General features: G+C 38.9%; 1 protein-coding gene across 1 annotated transcript; it reads left to right on the top strand.

Moving 5' to 3' along the window:
* Positions 1-1952: 1952 nt before the first annotated feature.
* Positions 1953-8971, top strand: LOC306763947 (leukocyte surface antigen CD53-like; the record flags this gene model as incomplete). The annotated part of the gene is made up of 7 exons (XM_079250915.1): positions 1953-2015; positions 2792-2980; positions 3063-3137; positions 5446-5553; positions 7227-7334; positions 8106-8189; positions 8903-8971. 7 exons carry the CDS (start codon positions 1953-1955, stop codon positions 8969-8971), a joined length of 696 nt encoding a protein of 231 aa, XP_079107041.1.

The raw sequence follows: 8971 nt of genomic DNA, 5'->3' as shown, positions 1-8971 counted from the left end.
TCATCCACTTACCAACCTATAATTAAATTAGTTATTGGTCTTCAACATCACTGTGAGGAATTTACCTTCCTGCTTGTGTTCAAGATGCTCTTGCTGCAGAGTGGACAGTGAGATGAGACGGGGACTTCTGAGACGACTCCTGAATCCGTCCTGCTGCTGTTATCTGTACATGACAAAGATGGCCGAGCCGCTTCACATCCCAGCTGGCTGAATAGGAATCAGAGCTGACGTCATGTTACCTGACTGGAAAGTTAAAAGTAAAAGCAAAAGTAGATTATCTTGTTCAGAGACATTTTATTTTACTCTGGGTGAAGTGGTTCCTCGTCCTGATTGTAGTCTGTGCATTCTGTAATCATGAACAATAAGAAATATAGTTAGAGCCCTCAGTTTACTGTAAATCTGTAAAAACTCTGACCAATCCAAACGTTCAGACCATATTTAAGTTCTTCATTTCTTATATATTTTGTTCCCCTCCTCCCCCTCCTGCAGCGCATACCTGATAGAGACATCCTGCATGTAAACAGCATGTTAGGATGAAAATACTAATTAGCGAAGAAGAAATTCGGAACATGTCTTAAAGGTCTCAAACAAATTGTTGATTTGAGGGGGAGGAGCCAAGACAGGGCGCCACTTTCAAATCCTGCTGGCTCCCCTAACATTACCTGTATCCCAGCTTTAACTTCAAGTTCTGGACAAAAATCAGCTTCCTAAGACGTTTTTTTTCTAAATGAAACAGGATCTTCTCATGTCCAGATCATCTCCTGCACGTCTCCCTGATGAGCAGGAATAGACTGAATCCATGGACGTTTTAGCTCTTCATCTCTTATAAACATGAAACATCTCTGGTAAATTAGGATTTATCTGTTCAAAAACCTTTAATAAAAATCCATATGGGTTTGGTTTTTTTTACAGCTGCTCATGTAATTCAGCGCTTCACCTTCTCTGCAGGATGGGCTGGTTGCCACAATGAGCTGGTACTGGTCATCTCACTGCATTTAATAAATGAAATGTTTTCTTTTTAAAAAAAAACAAACAAAAAATACCTCCATGGTTTAATAAATAAAGGAATAAAAAAATGAAAGTCAAAACTCTGAAACTGACTTAATATATTGGCTTCATGACAGACGGACTTCTTCCTGAGCATTTTGTAGTTTGGTTTTTTTATTAGAGAGCACAGCTTGTAGTTTTATTTACCTTTTATTCCGTTTTTGATGGTGATCTGAATCCAGATATAATGTCATGCATTGTGGATGCTCCTCCTCACTGTTAGCTGTAAACATGGTTAGACGTACAGAGTCTTCTGGTATCATTCCTCCTCGTCTTATTTCTCTTTTTATTGGGACCACAATCTAAAACTGCGTCTGTTTCTGGGATATTGTTGGACACGGTGTGACAAAGGTGAGTCCTCAGTTTCAGCCGTTTTCCACAGGAACTACACAATGAATTTATTGCAGAATTGTTGATATGATAGGAGAGAAAATGACTACAAACATGAAGGAAAGTAGAAATGAGCTTGTTCACCAGTGTACTCAGACTTATATTTTAACATCAATTGTAAAAGAACTATATTTAGATGAGAAAGAAGTACTTCAATAGAAATTAAATCTGTAAGTGAGGAAAAGAGCTACTTGCTGAAAACTGCTTGGTCAAAACACAAGTTAGATCTTATGGTTGTTAATTGTAACAAATGTTTAATCTTGAGATAAGAGATAATAATGATTAACATGGTGCTGAGAGGACAGAGGTGTCCATTGTGGCTCCTGGCTCAGTGTTTTTACATCAAACATTCGTGTCCTGTAAACACCGGAGCAGCTCCACCTGTTTTCCTCATCGCGTTCATTTCCTCCAGAGCATCTACAACACTCATCTGAAATCTATTTCTCTTTTCAAATCAATGGATCAAAACTGATGAAGACCTTCAGATCGTTTACATAGGAAGAATTTCAGAAAAGATGAATCAGTCCTACGTGAGATGTCTGAAGACATTGGTGACATGTCTCCATTTCCTCTGCTGGGTAAGTGTCCACACACACATGCAGCTTGATCACACACTGCTCTCATCCAGATCCATCAGTTTGCACGGTGAATGCTTTAAACCAGAAACGCACCTCAGCAACAGTAGAACAAACTTAATGAACCTGGAACATGATGGTGTTTTTAGGGAAGTTGTCTCTGACACTGTGACCTTACTCACTAGCGTTTAACGGACCATCTGCAGCAATGTTTTCCTGACCTTTCCAGTGATGAATGTCCAAATCACAGGTTTGGACAGTGTTGACCAGAAGCATTAACCTGTAGATGTAGAAACAACACAGGATTATGGTCCGTATAAACAACAGGCTGCAAAGTGGGGTGTTGAGACCCAACTTTAACAACTGCAGTGCCTACGACAGAGCCAAGGCTTCTTTTTCACCATACTGTAGTTTCTCCATGGCCCTGAAAACATTTTTAGAAAAATAGCAGGTACAGAAAAACAGCATCGCCTGCATCAGCCTTGAGTTTGAATGAACAGCAAAAAAGGGTTTTTGAACAAACCTTTTACCGTCTTCAGCCTTTGTTCTCATTCAGTGTCCCACACCAGTGTCAGATCAATCAGGGAGGGACATTATAGCGGCAAACTGGTGGTGTCCGTTATGTATGTTACGTACAGCTAGCTTAAACGCCAATCTGGAACAAGTGCAACAAATCCACATTAGTCCCATTTTTAACGACTGCTTTCATACAAGCCAGATCATGTAAAGTGATTTCCTGCCTAAAGGATAACCTCTCCTGTCTCTTGTCTGTGTTGGAGCTATGTGCTGCCTTCGTGGTGGCATTGGGCGAGTTCCAGGTGATACATTCCAGGTTTGCTTCTGTCATTACCACCTTCTGGCCCATCTACCCCGCCAATACCCTGGTCGTCACCGGTACCATCATCACCTGTATATGTTATTTGGGAGTGCTGGGAGGCATGAAGGAGAATCGCTTCATGCTGATCACTGTTAGTGGGATCTATGATCTCTGATGTTTGCCTGGTTAGTGAATTAAACATGAATAATGTCATCTACTTGTACTCTTTCCAGTTTTACATTCTGCTGTTCATCCTGATGTTGGTGGAGCTGGCCATGGCCTGTGTGTTCTTTGTCCATAGCAGAGAGGTAAGTCAGTTCAGACATCTGCTGGTCTCTGTACTGACGGAGGTATAAAAGGGATACGGCTCCAACGTCCTCAGACCTTTCCTTCAACTGTTTCTAATACAGTTTCACATAACAAAGTCCTTAATCTTTAGAATAGATTCTTTTCCATCCATTTATCCATCCATCCATCCATCCATCCATCCATCTATCCATCCATCCATCCATCCATCCATCCATCCATCCATCCATCCATCCATCCATCCATCCATCCATCCATCCACCCATTCAGCCATCCATCCATCCATCCATCCATCCACCCATTTATCCATCCATCCATCCATCCATTCATCCATCCATCCACTCATTTATCCATCCATCCATCACCCATCCATCCATCCACCCATTCATCCATCCATTCATCCATTTATCCATCCATCCAGCCATGTATCCATCCAATCAATCCATCCATCCATCAATCCACCCATTTATCCATCCATCCATCCATCCATCCATCCATCCACACACCCATTCACCCATCCATCCATCTATCCATCCATCCATCTATCCATCTGTCCATCCATCCATTTATCCATCCATCCATCCATCCTTCCATTTATCCATCTAAACGATTGATCCATCCATCCATCAGTCCATCCATCCATCCATTTATCCATCCATCCATCCTTCCATTTATCCATCTAAATGATCGATCCATCCATCCATCAGTCCATCCATCCATCCACCCATTTATCCATCCATCCATCCATCCATCCACCCACCCAGACATCTGTTTCATTAGTGGCACCCTCTTCTTGTGGGATCCCAAAGTATTTCAGATACCCCTCCAGTGGGTTCTGGGTCCATTCAGGGATTTTCTCCAAATGGGGAAACGCTCAGAAAACCTCCATCTGAATAGATGCACCACCTCAACAAAGTCCTTTTGAAAACAGAAGAGCAGCAGTTCTACTCGATGCCCCATCTAGATGTGTGAGCTCCTCCACCTGATCTCTCAGACTCAAGATCAGGATTCCTCCTCTGCCTCTTATCTGACACCAGGTTCCAGGTGCAACACTGAACAGAGATCCCCAGAACCTCTCCAGCTCTTCTGGATGCACACCGCAGTGACATACCAAACCTTCTAACCTTCTAATGTTGTTAGAAACGATCCCACCACAAGGATGGTTGGAAAAAATGGAAAGAAAGCACTGAATGAAAAGAGATTCAGTACTGGTTCTCCAAAAAGTGCTTTAAATACTTTATCTGACATAGGCTTATAATGTTGCACTTTTGTTTGTACTGAACTTTTATTTATTGCTGTGTAGTGCATCACTGTGCATAAAAGGAACAAGAAGGTAAGAAAATCTTTATACTGGTGGAGCAGCTGTGACTTCACTGCATCACAATTTGAATTTTGATTGAGAGAAGGAAGATAATCAGCTCTAATATCACTTTAATATATAATTTAAGATGAAATGATCTCCTGTCTGTCATACAAAAGGATCTGTTGTATTTCATGCTAAAGGAAATAATAAAAGAAGCATTAAAGCTCCATTATTGGAAAATCCCAAAAAAGCTCTTATTAAGGCAGCTGCTCAGATACTTCCTCGTGACTTTTGGTCAGTCCTGAGATCTCCTACTGGTAAGATGCCTGAGATGCCTCCACAAGGTGGTGTCCTAATGAGATACACAGACCACCTCAACTTGCTGTGTTTGAAGCTGAGTAGCAGGCAGCTCAACTCTGAGTGCCTCCATGAGGACTGAATTCCTCACCCGCTCCCTAACTGTAACCAAACATTTCAGCGAATTGTATTTGCAACCTCATTTATTTCTTCACGTCCTGTTGCTCAAAGAGGAAGACAGCAGCAATGCGGTAGATGGGCAGCATCCACATCACAGCAGTCATTAACAGACCTTTTCCCTAGACATACACTTAATCCATCAGTTCATTCATGAGGTTTTCCCAGCAAGTTTGAAAGATAAAGTTGCTACATCTTTGAAATGTTTCATATCTGTGTTTTAAGCACACAAAGCGTCGACAGCTCGCATAGTTCATCGTAAAGTTCCATGTTTGACAGAAATGTGTTACAGTGTGTGACATGACTGATGCTTCAACTCCTCTGATACATTCTCAGTTTGTCTGATCAAATTTTAAAGAGCGAAATCCTCCAAATAAACTTCTGTCACATGGTAATGAGGCCATGTTGTTATCAGTACTGTTGCTGCTGCTCTCTGCTAGCATCTGCTGCTTTGAAACCAGAGGCGGCTCTCTCTTAGAGTCCACTGGGGTCCACTCTATTCCAGATGTGATATTTGGTTTCATCTTATCCAGATTGGCACATACTTTGAGAAGGACCTGATGAGGAGCTTGGAGATCTACAGAGTTAGTCCAGAAGGCAACAAGGACATTGTAAATGACATTGATGCTGTCCAACACCTGGTAAATATAATTTGTTTGTTTTCTTTCTTAGTAGTAGCATTTTAAGGCCATTTATACCCTAAATGTCCTCGGTTCAATGTTCAAAAACCATTCTTTTTAAAATCACAGGAACATTAAAAATGATTTGGCCTTCATGACATTTTTTCTTTAAAAGACTGTCTGTGTGAGTATCTGAATATGTGCTTTTATGTATAGAGGTGTGTTTTTTTTTGCACTACTTCTTTTTTTCCCTGCACCTCATATTTCCCTTTTCCTCATGTTATTCTTTCTTTCCTATCCTTCATAAAAAGGTGTGCCGCTCCATGCTGCTGCCTCCGTCTGCCTGGTCTTGTTTATGTTGTATGTTTGTTGCTTGTCTTCTCTTGAACCAGTTCTACTGGATCAGTCTTGTTGTGCTGGGACCCTGGTTCAATGACAATAAATCTGATTCTGATTTTTTTTTTCTTTTAATGGGGAATAGTATTAAAATGCCAGTGTGTAAGAATTACTGGCATCTTGTAGTAAAGATGGGCACAGCAATGACTTCAAATGCAAAACTTAATTGTAAATGGACGGTGGGTGTCAGTGGTCTAAATTCTTCCAGATATAAACATGTTTTCATACAGGTAACTACTTTAAAACTCTGTACATTTGAACTGTCTTCTTCTATGCACCTTTTTTAAAGTGTTACCAATGCTAAACGGTGCACTTATCATACAAAGCTGGTTTTCTCAGAGTTCTTAGTCCTTTCAGAAATGCTGTTGTAATACTGGTGGCTCAAACATGACATCTGCCACTTGCATGATCTCATGGTGAGGAGATATAATACATGGCTCATAACAGAACAAAAACACAATTGTTATTTTTATAAAAGATACCAACAGAAACACAATCTTTCATCAAACAGTAGATTGTTTTGTCATTGACCTTTAACTTGTTACATGCTGTACATTTGAATTGTTAACTAACATAGTAACTAATACAGTGGTTCCCAAACTTAGCGTCACTGACACGTATCCTTTTTGCACCAGAAGTAAAACATGGACACATTTGTCTATCAATGGACGAATGATAACAAATCAACATCAGACATTTCAACACCCTTAAAAAGCCCAAAAATATCAGTAGGCACATATCTGGATCGGTTCATGGTCAAGTTGTGGTAATGGTCAATAATGGGTAATGAAGAGTATGTCATACGTCTGAAAATATTGGCATCTGACAATGAAGCCAAACAAGTTCCAACCCAACTTTTCATCCTAAACACAAAGAAAAGCCTGTTGATCACTTTAGAAATAAACGGCTCAGATTTGGGAAATAACAGTTGTTTTGTTAAAGCAGCTTCGTCTCGACAAATGTTAAAAAAACACACAAAAGACGAGTCATTTCACTGTACTCTCTTCTCGGGATCAATAGTCTATCTATCTATCTACCTATCTATCTATCTATCTATCTAGTGTGATGGATAAACCAGTTGCAGAAGGAATGATCTACTGGGATTATTTGACATTTATTGTTATCAATGAAAAAGGGGAACTGGGAGAAAAACCTTTGGAACCACTGAACTAACACATGATTTAGTTCAGAGCTTATACTCTGCATTATTAGTTCATAATGCTACATCATATGTAAACTTGCATTTTCATGTATTTGCAGTCAGAGAAAGTTAGTATTTACTCTTATTTTTCCTCCAGTTTCAGTGCTGTGGAGTTCATGGTGAGGATGACTGGAAGGGAAACGTCCCTCTCTCCTGCTGTATGAAAGATCCCTGTAACAATGCGGACCATCACAACTGGAATGAGGTGACTTATTTTATCATCCTGTATGTGGTTTCAAAGATATTTGTAATTAGCAAGAAAATCAGTTATTAGTTAGTTTTTATTTTCCATAAGAACTAACTACATTTTATTAAGCAGTAAATGTAAAAAACGCTGCCGAACTTTTGTTGTGTGCTCTGTTATTGGTCCTCGTTTTTCTTCATCTCTTTCTTTTTACCATCATATACAGTGGAAGTTTTTTTTTTTTGTTTTTTTTTTTGTAAAATGTGCATTTACAGTCATGCCAAAAAGGAAGCACATATTCTTTCAGCTCTTTTACATATATATATATATATATATATATATATATGTATATATATATATATACATATGCTGAAAATTATCTTGTTTTGGTTGGGTTTTAAAATGAGTTACATACAGCCTCAGGTAACCAAAACAACATGTTTGATATACTGTGACTAAGGCAAAAGTAACAATGTATGAAATCTAAGAACACTCCATGATTCAATAGTTCAGTTTGTCTGTCAGACTTTAGGATGACTTCACTGGGACGTCCACTTCTGGGAAGATTTGCTTCTGTCTTGAATGTTTACAACTTGGAAATAATCTTATAGTAGAATGATAAAGTAGAATACTTAGTTTTTCACACAATGGTTCTGTATTTTCTCTTGGTTTTTTTATATATGAAAAATGACACAATGTAAGGAAAGAATCAGATATTTTTAATCACATGATCATATGTGAAACCTTAGAAATAATTGAGATAATGATCACATAAAAAATGTGACCTTCCAGGGTTGTCTTGTGAAACTGAGGGACTGGTTTGCGCACAACTATCTCTGCACGGCAGCAGGAGTTGTCACAATGTTCATCCTCCAGGTACAGTTCTCTCAGCCTTCTGTTTTGCCTCAAACATCCCAGTTAGCAAAACATGAACATTTTCTTACCATTAAACACTGAAAGACCAAATATAGCTTAACTGGTTGTGATTGTTACCCTTTAATATAACGTGTTCAGGATTAATGTTTGAGTAACCATGGCAGCCACAACAAACCAACATCCTTGTACAGCTTCAGATAATAACATCTAAAGCATTAGGCAACACCCTGAACAGCATCAAACAGAAGTTATTGTATAGTTTAGGGCAGCTTAAGGAAATGAAAATTCAACATTGCCATACCAGTGAAATAAAGATACTTTGTCAATTGAATCATTGACATTACCAAGAATTTAGCTAATATACATATTAGCTATGTAGTGAGCTAGAGGGAATTTCTGCTTTGCCTACTAATTGTACTTGGTTTTTTTTTTGTTTGTTTGTTTTTTTTTTTTTGGTGTTTAGCATCTGCTGACAGAGTAGAAAATGCCAGAATACTCATCTGTGTTCACTAACAACTGTTTTTTGCTATGCTGGAAGTATGTTGTGTGATTATTAGCATTAGCAATGAGCCTGTAAAATTAACACCAATAAGCTGAATGTTGCTCTTTAAACATTTTACTTTTATTTAATGCATTTTTGTGAGTTTGTGTGTGTTTTTTAAATCATTGTTGCAGCTAAATTAATGTGTTCATTGTGTTTTTTCTGTTCATAGTTTGTTTGTCTGAGTATCTCCATTCCTCTGTTTTGCTACTTCAAACGACGGGGACTTGGCTACCAGTGA

Source organism: Telmatherina bonti (genome assembly GCF_933228915.1).
Source record: "Telmatherina bonti genome assembly, chromosome: 13".
Classification (NCBI taxonomy): domain Eukaryota; kingdom Metazoa; phylum Chordata; class Actinopteri; order Atheriniformes; family Telmatherinidae; genus Telmatherina; species Telmatherina bonti.
The sequence above is the reverse complement of the archived record's forward strand: the minus strand, read 5'-3'. Positions and strand labels throughout refer to the sequence as shown.